Source organism: Callorhinchus milii, unplaced genomic scaffold (assembly GCF_018977255.1).
Source record: "Callorhinchus milii isolate IMCB2004 unplaced genomic scaffold, IMCB_Cmil_1.0 Scaffold28, whole genome shotgun sequence".
Lineage (NCBI taxonomy): Eukaryota > Metazoa > Chordata > Chondrichthyes > Chimaeriformes > Callorhinchidae > Callorhinchus > Callorhinchus milii.
Genome location: NW_024704769.1, coordinates 4238494 through 4258514, shown reverse-complemented (window position 1 = coordinate 4258514; position 20021 = coordinate 4238494). Strand labels below are relative to the sequence as shown.

The following is a 20021-nucleotide window of genomic DNA, read 5'->3' as shown; positions in this document are numbered from 1 at the left end:
CTATTTTTGTCTCGCCCCACACCCCATTCAGTAGCGGTGGGGGTGGGCACCTGCGATTAACCCAATGGACATGGGATAGCACTGCCTGTTTGTTGGCTGGGCAGCTATTCAGGGGGTGTTGAGCAGCCCTGTCTCTCCAGCCTCTGAGTTCTTGCACATAACAATATTTTGTAACCGTTCTATTTTGGAGAACTGGAGCCCTGTAGCTCAGTGGTTAGAGCACTCGCTTTGCAAGTGAGAGACCTGAGTTCAATCCCAGGCAGAGGGCGAAACCTTGGGCAAGTTTCCTTACTCCACACAGAGCCTAATAATAATCCCTCCAAAAAAAAACAATAATAAATTGGTCATTTTCAATCTACGACTGTTTGTGGGACATTGCTGTGCGCAATTGGCCGCCGCGTTCGCCCACAAATATACAGTCAATTCACTTTACAGTGTGTTCTGTGAAGCGCTTTGGGACGTCCTCCCGACGTGAAAAGCGCTATATCAAATGCAAGGATTATTATTATTATTATTATTTGGAGCGTCGCGAATCTTTGGCACAAATCACTCGCTTTTTTTTAAATTTACAGTTTTTGCAGCGACGACCTCGGCGCCGGAGGACGGCGTTCTCGGGACCAGCGCGAGCCGCCGGCGGCGCGCGCGCTGCGAACAGCCGCCTGCCCCGTGCGCTCGCCGCCAGGAATCCGCCACCGCGCGCGTTTTCGCCCACGGAACGTACAGCCGCGCTACGCTTTTACGGTACGTTCTGGCGAAGTGCTTCCGAGGCGACTCGGAGGCGGTGGATCGGACCCCAGGGTCCTCTCGCGGGTCAGGCCAGCGCTCTTGACCACTGCACCACGGGAATCGCCCACGAGTGTCTCGCCCGTTGCCTTTCTCTCGGTCTCGCTTTCTCGCTCGGTCTCCGCGGCTCTCACTCGCTGTTTATCTGTGTGAGGGTCTCTGTCTCTCTCACACATTCTATCTATCTCTGTGTGTGTGTGTCACTCACACACACACAGTCTGTCTCACACACACTATCACACACTGTGTGTGGGTGTGTGTGTGTTTCAGCCTCTTGAGGGAGATCTGGGTGTAGTGAGGCTGGCGCAGCTGCAGGGGGCGCTGTGGGAGGCGGGCGCATGTGGGAGGCGGCGGACGTGCTCGCCTGAGAGAGTACGGCTCCCACAGTGCTCTCGGGGGCGCGTGGGGGGGGGGGGGGCGCCTCGATCACGTGCGCACCTGCTCGCCGCTGATTGGCTCCGGAGCCCCTTTCCCGCCTCTTGCCGCCTGGCGGCTCGTGCGGCGTCGTGTGTGTGTGTGTGAGTGAGTGTGTGAGAGGGGGAGAGAGGGAAGGAGAGAGAGGGGGGAATGAAGGAGAGAAAGATAGAGAGAGAGAGAGAGAGGAACTCCCTCTCTCCCCCCTCAGTGCTGCACCAGAACAGCCGCGGAGAGAGTCGCGGGTAAGTGCAGCGATGGGGCCGGTGATGCGCTTCCTCTCGCGCTCCTCCGCCCACACTCGTTCGGACGGCAATTAATAATAATAATGATATTAATAATAATAATATAACTGTCCACACGGGTGAAGCGAAACTCCTGTCGCTCACTGACTGGGGGGGTTTTCGTGTTTTTTTCTCACGGCTGTGAGGTACATGTGATAAGGTTCGGGTTCGGGTCGCGATAGGGGCGGAGGAACGGACTCCGGGGCGGACAGTCCCTGTGACAGCGGCGTAATAGCCTTTTATATTTTATATATATATATATATATATGTGTGTGTCGCGTAATGGGTTTGTCAGAGGTGTCGGCCGACTGCGCGACGCGTCACCGGGGGTCAGAGGTCACCGGAAATCCGGTCGGTCACGGGGGGGGATTTCCGGTCGCCTGCGCGACCCCCGACCCCCCCCCCCCCCCCGAGTTTAAACTCAGATGCGCTCGCGCCGGCATTTGTACCGCGAGTCGGTTTCTCCGGCGCTGAGCGGAAACGGGAGCATTCGCTGCTTTTCGGTGTCTACGCTTTCGTGCACCTGTTACGGATAAACATTTGATTTCGAAATGGCCTTTGGGCTCACACCCGTCCGTCATCATCGCAGTGATGATAATAATAATAATAATAATAATAATCCTTGCATTCGATATAGCGCCTTATCACGTCTTCGAGACAACAACAACAACAACAACAAGGTTGCATTTATAGAGCGCCTTTCACGTCGGGAGGACGTCTCAGAGCGCTTCACAGAGTATGCGGTAAAAAGTGTAGTGAGTGTGCGATAAAAGACTGGAAAACAGCAAGGAAAATTCTTTATGCCCCGACAGTCATACACGGCCGCCTACATGTTCTTCGCATTCACAAGTGGCAAAATCGAAAAGCCATTACCGGCACTTTAATAACTCATTCGTAACATAAAAATCAATGCACAATGAGAACATTCCCTCGCTGTGAACTCAGGGAAGAGATTTGCCATTAAGCCTTTATTCAGTGTTTAAAAACCAAAGCAAGTAGGCTCCGAAAAGTAAATGGGTCTTGTTCCTAATTGTTGTTCTCAGTTGAATATTCAGTGACTTGTCAGACGTTGTGGCATCCACTAGTTTCATTCACTTTGCACAAGGGAAGGAAACTAGTGTTGGATGTTGAGTGAGAGGTTGGGCCTTCAGCCTCTCCGCCCCCAGCCTTTGGAACTCCATCCCACACTCCCTTTGCCTCGCTCCCTCCCTCGCCTCCTTCAATGCACGTCTCAAGAGCCTCCTCTTCTACCGCACCTTCGGTCACCCTCCTACCCCCACCCTCCCTACCCTCCACCCCCTCCTGATCCTAGCCCCCAGCTCGGATCCAAATCCCTGATTGTCCCGGACCTTGGGACATCCTCCCGATATGAAAGGCGCCGTGTGAATGTAATTTGTTGTTGTTGAGTGTTGCTCGTTGGTTCTAGTTGAGATTGTAGCTAAAGTCCTGTGAGATGAGCAAGACTGACAAGAATTGCCAATACACCATCATAATTAAAGCCACACATCTTCAAGGTTGTCTCAGTAAACCGTGAGCACAGTGATAGATAGGGCAGTGTCTTGAGAAAATAGTCCATTGGTAAGGCAAAAGGATTTAAGGTGGAACTGTCCCTCCTCTTCAATCTCATCCCTTTTAGTTTGGGAGATGGCTCTGCAGTCTGTATCGGATTCCGCTTTCAGGAATGTGAAGAGGTTTATAATATAATTCCCCAAATCCATTTTCCATTGGAAAAATATCTCCGAGTCTATTGGAACAGTCCTTGGCTCGTCAGACTGTGCTGAAAGAGCTTTGAGATAACAGAGGTACTTTACATCGCTTCTTGCTGCGGACTGGAGATTTTAAATTAAAAAAAGTTCTTAGATAATTTCCACACTCTTAATCCTCTGGATTCTCACTGTATAAAAAAATTGTATGTCTTGACGATCAATATTTTTTTTAATCAGTTTCCTGACCACGGCTCTCCTGTTCAGTGTAGGATAAACTAAATAACATTCTCAAAGAGTTGCATTGATTTCATAATGTTTTCATCCTGTAACAGAGAGAGAGAGAGTAATTAGAAAATAAGTTTCTCAGATTTTATTTATTTCCAAAAAAGGAACAACATTAGGGTTCACATCCAAGTCAAATCCTATTTGAAGAAATACAACACAAATTTACATTTATATAGTGCCTTTCACGTTGGGAGGACATACCAAGTGATAGTCCTGGCTTGGCACCCAAGCTGGGGATGGGAGCAGAAGGAGGGAGGGTGGTGGGGGGGGAATGAGGAGGGGTAATGACCAAAGGTCTGATTAAAGAGGAGCAATAATAATAATAATATAATAATAATCCTTGCATTTGATATAGCTCCTTATCACATCATTGAGACGTCTCAAAGCGCTTCACAGAATATACTGTACAGCGATTTGGGTATTTTGTGGTGAAACTCAGCAGCCAATTGTGCACAGGATTATCCCACAAACAGTCGTTGACTGAGTGACCAAATTTTTGGGTGAGGAGCCTTGAGATGGACCTTGAAAGAGATGAGTCGGAGTCAGAGGGACTTCAGGATGGAGTTCCAGGGATGGGAGCAGACAGGCTGAAAGCCAGACCACCTCTGGTGGGGCAGGTAGGGTGGAGGACATGAAGCAGGCGAGTGCTTGCTGAGCGTCAGGACGGTTTAAGGAGGTGGCAGAGTTTAGGTATGGACTCTGAGCAGCTCTAACCTTTTGGCAGGTCTCCAGGAACTCATCGATGGTCACCACTCCATCCTGATTCCTGTCCATTTTCTGTGGGATGACAGTATCAGTTACTTTTTAGCGCAGGCCGCAAATATCAAGCGGTAAAAAGGGGTTCAAACGCTGCATTACCTGGAAGAACCTTTCCACGTGTTCAAACGGAACATCTTCGTGCATAATGGGGTACGTGTATCTGCCCATCATATCGTAGATAGATTTAATGATAGCCAACATTTCCTGCAAGCAGCACAGGACACAAATCTGATTACACCACCACCACCACAACAACAACTTTCATTTATGTAGCAAATATGTCTCAGGTATTTGTTTCAAAGACAGAATTATTCTTGAGAATTAGGGATTTTACAAGGGTTTAAGTACTGACAGTACCTCCTTTGTGATGTAACCATCACTGTTGATATCATACAGGTTGAAGGCCCAGTTAAGCTTTTCATTTACAGTTCCACGTAGTAACAAAGACAACCCGATGACAAAATCCTGGGACAGACATAGTCCGAGAGAGAGAGTGTGAGAGAGAACAGATAGAGAGAGAAGAAGGGGAAGGAAAGACTATTTATTTATATATAGGTTATCATTATTTCTCTTGATTGTTGTTCATTTAGGTCCCATCTCCCTTCCCCCTGCTATTTATTTCAAGTGCGCATTCTATTCCAACAACAACAAATTACAATTACACAGCGCCGTTCACGTCGGGAGGACGTTCCAAGGTGCTGGACAGTCAGGGCTGACCAAAAAGCCCCACCAAAAAATATGAAAGTGTTTAACACTGCTGCCATATATATTAACAAACCTATTAGGTTAGGGGTAATTAGCAAATACAGACAAAAATGGCAAATGACCTCCAGCACAGAGGTTTCTATCAGTTGTTTACATTAATAGGTTGAAATAATAATAATCCTTGTATTCGTTGTAGCGCCCTATCATGTGGGTGAGACGTCTCAAAGCGCTTCACAGAGTATACTGTGAAGTGTAGTGACTGTGTGTTTTGTGGGGAAAATGTGGCAGCCAATTGAGCGCAGCAGCGTCCCACAAACAGCCGTGGGGTAAGAGTTTGGAGAGTTAGTGCTACCATTCACACTCTGATCTTTCGTTTCTACTCGTCTCTTACCTCGAACCGGATTGCTCCTCTTTTGTCCGCATCAAATGCATTGAACAGGAAATGTGCGTAAGTCGTAGCATCTAAACAAGAGAGTCAAGTGTTTGTTTTGTACGTGCAACAGATGCATAGGCCTCGTATAATACCCGTGTATATGAGGAAGGGGAAGCGGACTTCATGACCAGATGAAGAAGGCTGTACAGTATATACGCAGTGCGTGGTCTCTAGATTAGCTATTCTCTTCTTTTATATTCTCTTACCTCCTTGGGGGAAGAATTGTGAATAAATGGCTTTAAATGTTTCTTCATCCACCATCCCACTGGGGCACTCCTAATAAAGGAAAGGCAGAAATATTTTGTCACGTACTGTATCCCACTTTTAAATGAGCCACAGTATCAATTATTTTCCCAACCCTAAAATCATGAAAAAAATCACTACATTGATTTGAGGATCTGCTTAAGTACAGGAGTGCGTGGAAGCTACAAACGGCTCCTTTAAATGACTCCGAATTTAAAATGTTCAAAATTATGAGGGGGTTTTGATAGAGTAAATAAGGAGAAACTAACCAGTGGTGGGTGGGTCGGTAACCAGAGGACACAGATCTAAGATAATTAGCAAAAGAACCAGAGAGGCGACGAGGAGACTTTTTTTTATACCCAGAGAGTTGTTATGGTCCGGAATGCACTGGTGGAAGCAGATTCGATAGTAGCTTTCAAAAGGGATGCGGACTTGAAAAGGAAACATGCGCAGCAGGGCTGTGGGGTAAGAGCGGTGAGTGGGTCAAGAAGTGACCTGCTGACCATTTGCAACAGTCTCGGCGAGGCTGTTTTAATTCCATGTTTTGTTTCCGTTTTTTTTTCTTGATCGGATATTCTTTTGTGGCACCAGTCAAGAAAATATTCAATCAAGGCAATTTATTTTATTGGCTGACCGAAAAGGTTTTAGCCACCGCTGCCACAGACACTGGAATCAGCCACTTACGTAAAGTGCTGATTTACAGTCTTCTCCACAGTAACAATAAATACCATCATTAGTTGCAGGAAGATTGAGTTACTTGCGTACACTTTTGAAGCCCCTGTAAAGTGACTGGAGTTCTTTCTTGGTAAATTTGGTCTGTGCTTGTAGCTCCTCAAGACCCTCCGGCTGATGTCTCGCATTTGATAGCTCCAAATCAATTTCGCTGTTGTCTGTAAAGGAAAAAACCGTAACACTTAGCACTGTGTACAGCCTTATTGAACCAGGTTACCTGACACCGTCCCAAAATTTCATTGAATAAGTTCAGTGCAGTGGTTTGGTGTCAAAGTGCCTTGTCCAATGTGAAAGGCTTTATAATAATAATAATCCTTGCATTTGATATAGCGCTATATCACGTCATTAAAACGTCTCAAAGCGCTTCACAAAATATATTGTAAAGTTGATTGACTTGAGTTTTTTGTGTGCGAAACTCAGCAGCCAATTGCACATAGCAGTGCCTGACAAACAGGCATGGATTGAGTGACCAAATATATAGGTATATATTTTTTGTAGAGATTATTACTCCCTGAAGACAACCCGCCAATCGACTAACAATCGGGTTCCTACTTATTACATTTGATATAGCGTCTTATCACGTCTTCGAGATTTCTCGCATTTTCACAGAATATACTGTACAGTGAATTGACTACACAACGTCTCACTTGAGGACAACAACTCTGATATTGCAGTGCACTCCCCAGTGCTGATAAATCAGCCCAGATTGTGTGGGTTCAAAGTCCCGACGTGGGGACCTGAACGCACAACCTGAGAGGTGAGAGCGCTACCACTGAGCATGGCACAGGCACTGAATCATCGCAAGTTGCTGACGTGATAACACTCAGTGCTATCTGATACCTGGGATGGGATAACTCTTCCACGATAGAAGTGGGGAGCAAACTCGGATCTGGAGATGAAAAGATGCTGCGTTGGAGATGCATTCAGCAACATTAATACCCACGTCCTGGCTGTTTTGAGAAGAGAAACCTCTGCTATATTGATTTTAAGGTCTGGTTTCCCCACCTTGCAGTCTTCTGCCTGCTGAAATTTCACCACTCTCTCAGCCATTCTATTTTTATTCAATGTCTTTCTGAAAATAGCTCTATCCTGGAGTGGAGAGAAACTTTGTGTATCTTGACATCATTAGACGCTCTCTAAATATCCTAACTGCACGGAGAAAGATAGTCCATTCGCAGGACTCACTGAACCGGCTGGAGAATCATTATATTGTATTGGTGAGGTTCCTAGAGAAGCCATTAAACGTGACAGTGAGTCACTGGGAGAGACTGGAAGTGAGAGAAAGAGTAGGAGTGAGCCTGAACTAGTCGAGAGAGTGTGGCAAAGTAATTTCTTGACGTAATCAAGAGCCACGTAGTCTAAGCTGACGCCCCAATTCAGTGCTGCATTGTCGGAGGTGAATACAGTGAATTCACTTTACAGTGTATCCTGTGAAGCGCTTTGAGACGTCTCAAAGACGTGATAAGGCGCTGGGTCAGATGCAAGGAATTTAATTATAATTATTACTCTTCCCCTGACTGTCGAGAGATGGAATTTGCACGTTAGTTCAGTTCTTACCTGTCATCTGTTCTCTTGTGTAAAAAAAAATCCTACCCAGCGAGCGAACTTGCTGCTTTACCAGACGGAAACACACTAGAGTAACACAGTCTCTACTGGTGGGTTCTGTAGGTTTATTATTAGAACATCTTAACACAATTTAATTGATCAGAAGTACCAACTGTTGTGTTGCCTGTCAACCATCCCTTCTCCTGTCACGGGCCAACACTATTGAATCTTCTACAAATCGAACCTCAATAACACTTTTCCGTTTGACTGTCTGATCTCTGGAGAACCTGAACTTAGGCTTTTTTTTTTCCATCTCGCTCTAGTGATGTGCCTTCCTCTCGCTCCTTCCTTCCTTCCTTCCTTCCTTCCTTCCTTCCTTCCTTCCTTCCTTCCTTCCTTCCTTCCTCTCCTTCAATATCTGCCTCAACTGTCCTCCTTCACTGTGTTCCAATTATCTCCCCCCCCCCACCAGCTCAGGTGCAAACCCTGGAGTATTAGTGCATTGGGACGTCCTCTCGACGTGAAAGACACTATAATAATAGTCCTTGCATTTGATATCGCGCCTTATCACCTTGTTGAGCCGTTCTCAAAGCGCTTCACAGAAGGTATTGCAAAGTGAATTGACTCTATTTTGTTTGCGAAACGCAGCAGCCAATTGCGCACGGCAGTGCCCCACAAACAGCCGTGGATTGAGTGAAGATAATCTCATTCTTCAAACCAAATTGAATTGCCTTTGCATTTGTACTTCCTCAATTATAGAAGAAACTCCCATTAACTCTGGCAGTATCTATCGTCTGGCAAGCTCCGGTCTGCTCCGTGTTTGCCAGTGTACGATTCAGTCTCATCGTTTTACCTGGTGATTCCCTGGCTTGTTCCTCATCTTTAGTGTTTGAAACGGTATTGTGCACTTCTTAACAGGTAACGAGCTTTGTTCCTCCACCAACATGATGTGGATGGTGGTTCCTGAGCTCCCACTGATTCCTTTATCAGTGCAGTGTTGATCTTCAGAGACCTTCCTCTTCAACCATGATTACGGTCACCTCCCCCCTCCCACCGGCTCAGCGTCAAGCACTGCACTGTCAAGCGCTCCGAGACCCTGCCCCACCTGACGGGCGCTATTTGAGTGCAAGTTGTTGTTATTCTTGTGACTTTTTCCAGAAACCCAGAAGTTCTGTTGTATAAAGAAAAGATCTGACTTTGGGCAGGGGGGTGGTGTCAGTGTGTCTAAATTGGCTGATAATACCAAATTACACGCCAGTGTGGTGTGGAGGAATACAGTCGGACCTAGACAGGGAGCAGATGGTTGACAAATGAAGCTCAATGTAGAAAAATACAAAGGGTAATTTAGAGGAAGAACAAAGAAATTAAAAGTCCTCTTAAGTACTACTACTGATAATCTTTGCATTTGATATATATTACAACATTGAGATGTCTCAAAGAGCTTTACATAATATATTGTAAAGTGGATTAACTGTGTATTTTGTGGATGAACAAATGGTAATATTCTTAATAGAATTAATATTAATTTTTAATCAGATGAATGATTATTAATTCATAATTATTTCATCTTAACGTTAATCCTTAAGGCAGTGAAGGAGCAGGGAGGAATACATCGGTAGGAGAGCAAGGAGGCCAAACCAGAAGGTGATGCAGTGTAATAAATAGGGTTTGAAAAGTTTCCATTGGGTAAATAGGAAAAGAAATGTGACGTATTTGTGGAAGAGCAAAGCCCCTAGTTCTTGATGTCCTTCAGTGATGTAGTTATTAGTGATCTATTCCTGTCTGCAGCAGCAGAGACAGCAACTTGATAAGCCACAACAGTCATGTATTATTAACAAGCTGGCAATGCAAATGGTTTTAACATCAGGGCAGAAACAGCCAAGGCTTCAGAAACAACAATCATGACTGAAACAGTTATAATGATAATAATAATCCTTGCATTTTATATAGAGCCTTATCAAGTCTTCGAGATGTCTCAAAGCGCTTCACAGAATATACTGTGACTGTGTATTTTGTGGGCGAATCGCGGCAGCCAATTGCGCACAGCAGCGTCCCAGAAACCACCATGCAGTGAATGATCAATTTTATCTGGGGGATTGTTGACCAGGACACTGGGAGTGAGTAAAAAGAGTGAGTTCTCTTTTCGAATAGGACCACGGGATCTTTAACGTCCACCTGAACGGGCAGACGGATGGAGAGCTCAGTCTACTGAATTGAGATGGGATTTGAGTATGTAACCATTTGCCTAAATCGTCTAACTCCGTACCCGGTGCTGCCTTTCCCAACCAGGGCACCAGAAGAGCTGTTCTGTACTGGTGCTCGCACCCTCCATCTGAATAATCAGCCGGTGCACAGTACAAGCTGAATGATTAATCAATCTGTGGTGTAAGATCTTCTTATCTCAACTCCACAGCCTTGAATTGTGAAACAAGTGTTTTCAGTGTCTGGATTGAGTATGTCCTACGGTTTCCTAGACCTTACATACGCAGTACAGCAAGAGTTTTTGTCACAGGCTCAGGACAAGGCAATGGGGGACCTGACCAACTGACATAAAGGACCACTTGATGACCGTGTTCAGTACAGGAAGGTCCGCTTGATAACTCGGCCCCTCCGCTCCTCCATTGGCGGCTGCACTTTCAGCCACTACACTCTGAAGCTTTGGAACTCTCTCACTTAATCCCTCCACCTCCCCACCTCCTTCCCCTCTTTTAGATCACGGCCGAAGACCTTCCTCTTTGCCAGTGCTTACGATCACCTCCTCCCACCTTTGCCCCCGTTCGGTGTCAGGCTCCGCTACTGTTAAGCACTCCGGGACACTACCCCGTGATAAGGGCACTGTGTTGTTGTGGTATTGGAAAAGAATTCAAAATGTGACTTCGGCTGTGAAGCAGAAACAACAGCCGTGGCTTCTGTCCCTCGATTATTAGTTGAGTGCAATTTACTCAGTTCCTTCAATAATTTCACAGAGTATCGAGTTACAATGAGCCGGTAATTTAATCCCTCGTTTCAGAGTGCAGTCAGTGCCAGCTGACTATCGCACTCCAGCTTTTCCTTCACGGCTTCACACACCACACATCGGCGCAAAATGTTACTCAAGGGTTTGGATAGAGTAGACAGAGAGAAACCTGTTTCCTCTGGTGAGCGGGTGGGTAACCAGAGGACACAGATTTAAGATATTCGGCAAAAAAACCAGAGGACAGACCAGACGAGGAGACATTTTTTTACCCAGAGAGTTGTTAGAGATCTGGAATGCACGGCCTGAAAGGTTTGTGGAAACAGATTTGATAGTAGCTTTCAAAAGGGAATTGGATAGGAACCTGAAAAGGAAAAGTTCTACGATTCTGTGTGTAGGACTATTGGGTAAGAGCGGGGGAGTGGGACTAGTTGGATATTCCTTTCAAAGAACGGGCATGATGGCCCGAATGGCCTCTTTCTGTGCCGTAAGATTCTATGAAGTCATATCAGTTGCATCTGAACACAGAGTTAGCCGCGGATCAAGAAACTAAATGGATCCTGGTCATCAGCGGACCTGTTCCTATTGCCTCTTTTGCAACTGTCAGCGTCAAACACTGTTAGAATCAGTTGCTGATCAGTTGCCTCATGAAGTGGGATGTGAGTGTATCAGTGATGACCCGCTGCCCTGCCCTATTCTCTCACACAGAGAGTTTTGCACCAGTGAAGTTCCCCCCCAGACATTGTGTGCAACAGCAGATTTGGGGAGCATTGACTTTCTATTCACCGTCTTTGTTACGCATCTCTAGTGATCAGCATCCCTCCCCCCTCAGTACAGCCACGCACAATTCTCTCCTCTTATTGCACACAAATGTACAGTCACTACATTTTACAGTATATTCTGTGAAGTGCTTTGAGCCGTCTCGAAGACATGATAAGGTGCTGGATCAAATGCAAGGATTATTATTATTACTCTCCTAACCCACGACTCATTGCAGGTATTGAATTCCCTGATCTGAGAGCGTTAAATATTGTCCATACTTTGTTCTGCCCACAAAATACACTTTACAGTACCTCCTTAGAGATGTCTCGAAGACGTGAAAAGGCGCAATATCAAATGCAAGGATCGAATGCAAAGATTTACTTGATCCACCGGGAACGAGGGAAAGAATGCACTCAGTACCTTCCATAGACATGGGCTCCAGTATCCCAAACTGTTTGAGAACTCCGATGAAGAGTACAATAACCACTGCCACCGCGATTATCTCCAATCCCTGCAGGGCCATCCTGCGCTGTAGCAATCACTCAAGCCTCGTTCTCCACACTCTCAATCCCCACAGCGACTCCTCTCTCTCTCTCTCTCTCTCTCGGTCTCTCGCGCTCGCTCTCTCTCGCTCTTGTTCTCTCCCTCTCAGGCCACAGCTAGTGTAGCACCCTGAAACTTTCCAACACGCCTCATTATGTGGTGAAGCCAAGCTGCAGGGATCACCAGTGCTGGTCTCGCTCGTGTTACTGCGGTATTTGTAGCCGGATATTCCCGAGGTCAACTCATTGCTCCACTTAGCACTCCCACTTGTACCAGAGTAAACACAGAAGTGAGGGAGGGAGGGAGGGAAAGAAAGAGGGAGGGCGGGAGGACACAATGTGGTTAGCATCCCATCTCCTCTAATGCCAATTCAGATCATCTGCATTGATTTTGATAATGGAGTTACCATGACGACAAGCGAGGGATATGCGGATCTTGTACTTACCGCAGCTCCTCACGGTTCTGATAAGAGAACGTCAGCAAGTTAGTCCCAAGGTTTCCACTGACTGACCGGGGTAACGAGTCACGGTGGGGGCAGCCAAAAGTAAAGCTGAGAGCAGCTTCAGCAGAAAGTCAGTCATCAGGGACCAGAAATCATGTAACAAACACTCGGTTACACTAACACACGCGCACACACACACACACATACACATCCGGCCTGAGACACCAAGCCCTGCAACTCAGCGAGAGAGAGAGACCAGATGGAGGAGCAGTCCAGATAGTGCCATTCTCTCCCAAACACCACACAGCCCTCTCTCTCTCTCTCTCTCGCTCTCTCTATCGCTATCTCTCTCGCTCGCTCCAGGTCCCAGACACAGATGTCTGAAGAACATCCGACACTTTGCAAACGTCTTCAGGGATCAATGACTTCACTCGTCGCTCGAACTAAAGGAAACACGAATAAGCTTAAAATTTATGACTTTGAAGCGGTTGATCAGCTCGTCTTCCAATGTCGTTGGGTAACGGCGACTTCTTGGAGCTGAGCTGGTCCCAAGGTGACGTTTCTGCTAATGAAATGTCAGAATCGAGCTAGTCCTCTGTGACGGTCACTAGTCCGGTTCATGAGCCAGGCAGTGTTCCAGGGCACTGTTGATGACAGCATAGCCCAGCCTGGCTGATCGGCAGGACTTGGAAGGGCAGACCAGTCACTGGGGGCAGGCTGTCATCTCACTCAGCTCCTGTCAACTCTGCAAGCCAAAGCCTTAATGGGTAGGGTGTCCTAGCTGGACAAGCAGCGGGAAAGCTTGCTGGACAGCGATATCAATGGTTTTAGCTGGTTAGACTCCAGCAGTTACCCCAACGCACACTCCATGCTCCCCACAAGCCTTGGCTCTCACCAACCTGCGCCTAATACTTTCTGGAATTAGGTAAGCAGGATGAGTCCCTCCAGGGAGAGAGCGAGAGAGAGAGCACATTCCATTTCCAACCATCTATCTCTGGGATTTCCACGTGAAGGTGGGATGCGTTGAATTCTCAGTTTGGTTTGGAGACTCGTAAGCAATGGTGTTGGGTTTCTGCAGGTGTCGGACACCCGGCTTGGCCAAAGTGGAATATGAAATTAAAGGTTCCAGAGAGAGAGAGAGAGACTTACATTATTTCTTAGAGGCTTCATTATTGAACGAATTGCCTGCAAAATATGCCCTTTGTCAAAAATATGCCTAATGATTGCACGTCAATTTTCCTTTCCTAGAAAAAGCAAAGAGTTTGGCAGAGAATGTGCCTATGAGCTGATCTAAGCACAGACTGCTGATGAGCTGTTGAGGGAAGACAAAGGCAGAATAGGAAATTTCTAGACAGTGGGAAACCACCTTTGATTGTCGTGTGTTCGAAGATTAATTATCCCTTTTGTCCAGGGCTTTTCTCTGGTGGGGAATCCAGAACGAGGGGGCGTCATCTTAGATCTAGAGCCAGGCCATTTAGGAGTGAAATCAGGAGGCATTTTTTTTTGCACAGAAGTAGTGGAAGTCGGGAACTCTGTGGAAGTCGGGAACTCTGTGAAGGCTGTGGATTTTGGCTGGATCCTTTCACATTTTCAAGACTGAGGTGGATATGGGGCAAAGGCGGGTAAATGGAGTTGAGGTACGGATCAGCCATGATCTAATAGAATGGCGGGACAGGCTTGAGGGGCTGAATGGTCTCCTCCTGTTCCTATGTTTCAAACTTCGTCATAGTTACTGTGACAAGTAAGAAAACATGTCCTAAAATAACCAATTGTGCTTCCCCATAGTTTAGTGAAGTAGCACAAAGAACTGAAAATGCCATACTTTGCGTGAATACGAGTAATAAAGTACAGCACTGATGTCTGTCCACAAACAGCGACCATCAGCTGAGCTTACCAGCTGGCGTCAGCACAATAGCTGGGGATGAGATCACAGCGCCAACGTGGGCTCCTGGGGACCATTAGCCCTTGTCAATATTTACCTGCTTTGACTAATGCAGGATCAGACTACGAAAGCCTTTTATTGATTGGATGATGTTTAATATTTCAGATCAAAGCACTGAGACACAATGCCATAATTATAATGAACCTGTAAAAGTTTAAAAGGCAATTACTAGCCACTGCTGAGTGCAGGACTATGATGATATTGTTGACCTTGAGTCTTTGGGACTGCAACTTAATAATAGTCTGCTTTATAGCATTTTTAACCGTTTGTCCCAATCACTGTTTGGGTAAGAGGGATTTATATCCCACTGTACCTCTGCGGGAATCATTTGTCAAGTCCTCGACTGGACAGAAGCCAAAGGTAACAGCTACAGAAAGAAGAAAGTTAGAGTGAGCAAGAGAGAGAGAGTGAGAGAGGAAAGAAGGAGAGAAACTAAAGAAAACAAATGATCGACAGGTTGCTTTTTGCTGTGGAAGATTTCTATCAGGGTGGTACCTGGAGTGACTGAAACCTGGAGCAAGCTGAAAGTGGAGTCGTGTAGTGTATTGGTTAGAGCACTCGCCTGCAAGCGAGAGGATCTGGGTTCAATTCCCGGATGGGACAGGGCGAAATAATAACAATAATACTAATAATACGTTAGGTATTTCTTCACGGTTTCTTCACAGAAACCTTAGGCCTAGCAAATCTGTGAGAATCAGGCTGCAAACTGCAGGTTCTAACATGTAGCATGTGACAGCAATTTTATACGGCTGCTAAATTGCTGAGTTAATGATTCCTTAGCTTAGTGGTTAGAGCACTTGCCTTGTGAGCGAGAGGACCTGGGTTTGATTCCCGGCAGGGCGAAACCGTAGGCAAGTTTCCTTACTCCACACGCCTCTGTTTACCTAGCAGTAAGTAGGAACCCGCTTGTTGGTCAATTGGCGGATTGCTTTCCGGGGATAGTAATCCCTTAAAAAAAAATTGTTCACTCAATTCACGACTGTTCATGGGACGCTGCTGTGTGCAATTGGCTGCAGCGTTTTGCCCACAAAATATACTCAATTCACTTTACAGTAATATTCTGTGAAGCGCTTTGAGACGTCTGAATGATGCGATAAGCTGCTGTATCGAATGCGAGGATTATTCTTGTTGTCTTAGTGATTGATGCTAATGCACCAACCAGTTAATGAAATACTGTCTGCCGTCAGAGAACAACCTTTCATGATAATTTTCTAAATTATTAAATCATTTGAAAGGTTCCCACAAGCAGTACTGCAGCTGTGAAGGCACTCTGGTAGCTACAGCACTGTGTGTGTGTGTGTGTGTGTGTGATAAAGCATTCATTGCAAGCATGAGGTTTGTAATCTCAAACGTGGAAGAAATGTGATTCCATCCACAAACATTCAAGGACAAGCAACAGATCTGTGGTTAGGAGGAATGTTTCAATGAACCATTACAGTCAGAGGGGTGACTGAGGGCCACGAGCACTTCTGTCTCCCAATGAAACTCTCGTCTGGGAGTGAAACAAACCTGCCTGGTTGCTGCTCAATACCTAGTTGTGCAGATAATAATAAATATAATAATAATAATATTTGTTGCATTTGACCTAACACAACGCTTTACAGTATATTCTGTGAAACATTTTGAGACGACGTGATAAGGCGCTATATCAAATGCCAGGACTATTATTATTATAATAAGGAATTGGTTTAGGTAGACAACAAACCACGTGCTCTGCATTCTTTTCAAGGGGAGTCCTGTAGCTCAGTGGTTAGAGAACTTGCCTCGCAAGCGAGAGACTTGGGTTTGATTCCCGGCAGGGCACCCGCCTGATAATAATCCCACAAGAAACAAACCCACTAATAATTTGGTCACTCAATCCACGACTGTTTGTGGGACACTCACTGCCGTGCGCAATTGGCTGCCGCATTTCGCCCACAAAATATTCAGTCAGTTCACTTCACGGTATATTCTAGAAGTCGTGAAAACCGCTATATCAAATGCAAGGATTATTATTATAATTTCTAAACAACAGCAACTTGCATTTACGCAGCGCCCCTCTCCCTCACACACGGTAGCGCCCCAGAGCGCTTGACAGTGGTGGAGCACGACACCGAGGAGTGGGGAAGGGACCTTAGGAAGGTCTTCAGACGCGATCTGAAGACGTGGAAGGAAGGGGCAAGGCGGAGAGATAGAGGGAGAGTGTTCCAGAGTTTCAGGGCACAGAGGCTGAAAGCGTAGCTATCGATGGTGCAATGGAGGGCACGGGGGACATCAGTGCAAAAGGACAGATGACGCCTGAGAGCGGAGGAGCCGATGGGTGAAAGTGCTGAGGTTGTGTCCAGAGAACTTCAGCGAGGCAGGCTGGCTCCGTCAGAGGTGCAATGTACTCGCTGCTAATACAATAAATGGCAACTTATTGATGAAAAATCAGCTAATAACATTATGGCCATTAAAAAAACAAGCAAATTACTGCGCAGCCCAAGCGTCAGCAGCTTAAGTGGCGCAGATCGCAACAGCAGAGAATTTCTGAGAAACCGAGAAATACTGATAACAACAGCAGTTCCATAATAATAATAATAATCCTAGCATTTGATACAGAGCCTTATCACGTCGTTGAAACGTCTCAAAGCGCTGTAAGGCAAAGCCTGATAGAACAGCAGGTGACAGGTTTGTGCTAAGTGAGCTGAGGTCGGCAGGTGGAGCAGTTAGCACTGTAATTGCTTCTTTGTTCATGAGGGAGGAATATTAGACAAACTTGGCTGCCAGATTGTGTGTGTGTGTGTGTGTGTGTGTATACAGATCAACGGTGATGATGATAATAATCCTTGCATTTGATACAGTGCCTTATCACGTCGTTGAGACGTCTCAAAACGCTTCACAGAATATATCGTAAAGATTGACTGCGTATTTTGTGGGCGAAACGTGACAGCCAATTGCAGTGTCCCACAAGCAGTCGTGGATTGAGTCACCTTTTTTATTTGAGGGATTTTTTTCTCTCACAGAAAGCGATCCGCCAATCGACTAACAACCGGGTTCCTGCAGTTAACTGGCCTGGGCAATCCAATTAGAAGCATTTTCTCTCACAGTCCATCTCGATCCATCCTTTTAACCAGTACGATCCATTTCTTTGGCCATTAAGAAGATAATTGTCTTGTAACTTGAGAAATGATTGGCCATTAATTCCTGTCCTGAAAGTATTGCAGTGTCAGAATTGTGCTTAATCACATTGATGTCACCAGTTAACAGCAGGGTGTGACGGGACAGAGGAATTACTTGCATAAGCTGGAATGGGTCACACGGTTGTCTTTCTGGGTATCACTGAGTTCATTCTGAGACATTGGCTCTGAGATGCTGCCCTGCCTGAAGGGCACCGTATAAGTGCAGGTAATTAGTTCAGTACGGTATGAGAATACGGTTTACATAACAACAAAAAAAAAGCTTTGATGTCTCAAAGTACATTGCAGGATATAGCGTAAAGTGTCGTGACTATTTTGCAGGTGAATGCGGCAGCCACTTTGCACACAGCAATGTCCTACCTACAGTCAAGAAGTGAGTGACAATTCATCTCCCTCACTCCACGACTGCTTGTGGGACACCGGTGTGCGCAAACTGGCTGCCGCGTTTCGCCCACAAAATGCACAGTCACTCCACTCACTTTACAGCGTTATCCTGTGAAGCGCTTTGAGAGGTCTCGACGTGATGCGGTGAGGCCCTGTATCAAATGCGAGGATTATTATGGTTCGCCTCCTTATCTGTATTCGTTCTTAAGATTTTTTGAAAAAGCCGTGTTAAAGGATGAGATATTCAGTCAATAGCCCCACCCGCCCTGACCACACAGCCGGCTGTTACCTGGGTGCTGATACTTGCAGCTGCTCAGTTGTTGAGATTCTCTCGCGCAGGACAGCCACCAGGTCCCCCTCCAGTTCAGCCTCCAGCGAGTGGCCACAGAGAGTATTCCGACCACAGCCCCCATCACGACACGGTTTATACTCTCGTGTTGTGATCCTGAACCTGCTCAGCGCCTCTCTGATGATTCAGACACTGACCTTTGTCTCTGCTGTGTAACCAGCGCCCCCGGCACCGAGTGACATGTGAGCGTTCACACTGTCTCTGCCCCACTCACGTACCACGTTGCCAACTACCCAATGCCTGTGACCGATGGGTTATTATCATGTGCCTCCCGACTCTCGTCTTAATGCCAAGATACTATCCTGTTTTTCTGCCCAGCAATTCCTTCACCTCCGAATTCAGTCACTACACTTTACAAAAAGTTCGATGAACCGTTCCCACTATCGGTGCCGTGCTTTCAGCCACTACCCCTCGAAGCTCTGTCTATCCCTCCGCCTTGTCCCCTCTTTCAGCATTTTCAGGCCTTGTGCTCCGCCACTGTCCGACGCTCTAGGACACTACCCTGTGTGAGGGGCGCTGTGTAAATGCAAGTTGTTGTTCTGCCGAAGAGCAACTGAGCATTAAACTAAGGCTGAGGAGGGATGATTCAATCCCTAGTTCTTTACAGGCTCAGTACTGACCGGGTTAATACCCCCCGTTTCTATATAACTTTGATGTTAAGGTCAGTGCTTCAGCTTTCCATCTTGATCTGCCTTTTAATGTGCCAGCTCAAAGCCTGACATTGCAGCTAATTGGGAGTCAGTGGGCAGCGCTTCTGTGAAGCTCGCTCCCAGGACACCACAGCCTGCAAATCATCACACACGAGCCCGGAGCCCAGAGATACAGGTGCAAAATAGAATCTAGTCACGGTAAACTCCTGAGTTAGGAACAGAAACAAGTTAACGTTTCAAGTCGATGACGAAACGCCATTGACCTGAAACTTTAACGCACTTTCCTCTCTCCATAGATGCTGCCTGACCCGCTGAGTGTTCCCAGCGACTTGTATGTTTTGAATCCTTTGCAGCTGACTAAAGCAACCCTGCCATCTCCTTGCGCACACATCCACACTGTGTTCTCTCCCAGTGTGTGCACTCGCACTCTCACACGCCCTCTGCCAATACGCAGATAGGAACATAGGAACAGGAGGAGGCCATTCAGCCTCTTGAGCCTGTTCCACCATTCTATAAGATCATAGCTGATCTGTACCTCAACTCAACACGTACAAAACTTCACTGTATTCTCTCCCAGTTGCTGTGCGTGCGTGCATAAGCTACACATACAACAGCAAAATGAGAAGGTTTGGAGGTGGATCTATCTGCAATCAGCTGGTAGAAATGATTCTCTCCTGGAGGTAGAGGAAAGGCTGAGGCAGAGAATATTGTACATTCAGAGCTCCTGCCTCTGTTCTCCACGTCTGTGATTTGATAATTACTTCTGAGCTACAGCGCTGCCTTTCCAACCTTCCCACGTTCCATTAAACGCCTCATTAACTCAGCTTTGTGTTCAGCAATGATGCCATCACGTGTTGAGATGTCTCAAAGCTCTTAAAGAGAGTATACTGTAAAGTGAATTGACTGAAGTGAGTGGATTGAGATTTTTATTTAGGGGATTATTACCCCC

The 20021-nt window shown here is 46.3% G+C and overlaps 1 protein-coding gene across 2 annotated transcripts; it reads right to left on the bottom strand.

Annotated features, from left to right (window-relative positions):
* Positions 1–2849: 2849 nt before the first annotated feature.
* LOC103187800 (calsenilin) lies at positions 2850–12182 on the bottom strand. 2 transcript variants are annotated; one of them, XM_007907459.2, is made up of 8 exons: positions 12025–12182; positions 6378–6502; positions 5576–5645; positions 5328–5398; positions 4589–4696; positions 4331–4435; positions 4187–4249; positions 2850–3510 (listed from the first exon to the last, which is right to left on the bottom strand). In XM_007907459.2, exons 1-8 carry the CDS (start codon positions 12125–12127, stop codon positions 3463–3465), a joined length of 693 nt encoding a protein of 230 aa, XP_007905650.1. In that variant the 5' UTR covers positions 12128–12182; the 3' UTR covers positions 2850–3462. The 2 variants fall into 2 exon arrangements, with proteins under 2 accessions (XP_007905650.1, XP_007905652.1); XM_007907461.2 differs by lacking the exon at positions 12025–12182 and adding an exon at positions 7902–8016.
* Positions 12183–20021: the final 7839 nt, after the last annotated feature.

Excerpts from the sequence above, each read along its gene's own strand:
- LOC103187800 (XM_007907459.2), bottom strand. The coding sequence starts at position 12,127 with ATGGCCCTGCAGGGATTGGAGATAATCGCGGTGGCAGTGGTTATTGTA. Across the intron at positions 6,503-12,024 it reads GGAGCCCATGTCTATGGAAG|ACAACAGCGAAATTGATTTG; the intron begins GTACTGAGTGCA and ends TTTCCTTTACAG. Across the intron at positions 5,646-6,377 it reads TTTACAGGGGCTTCAAAAGT|GAGTGCCCCAGTGGGATGGT; the intron begins GTACGCAAGTAA and ends TTCCTTTATTAG.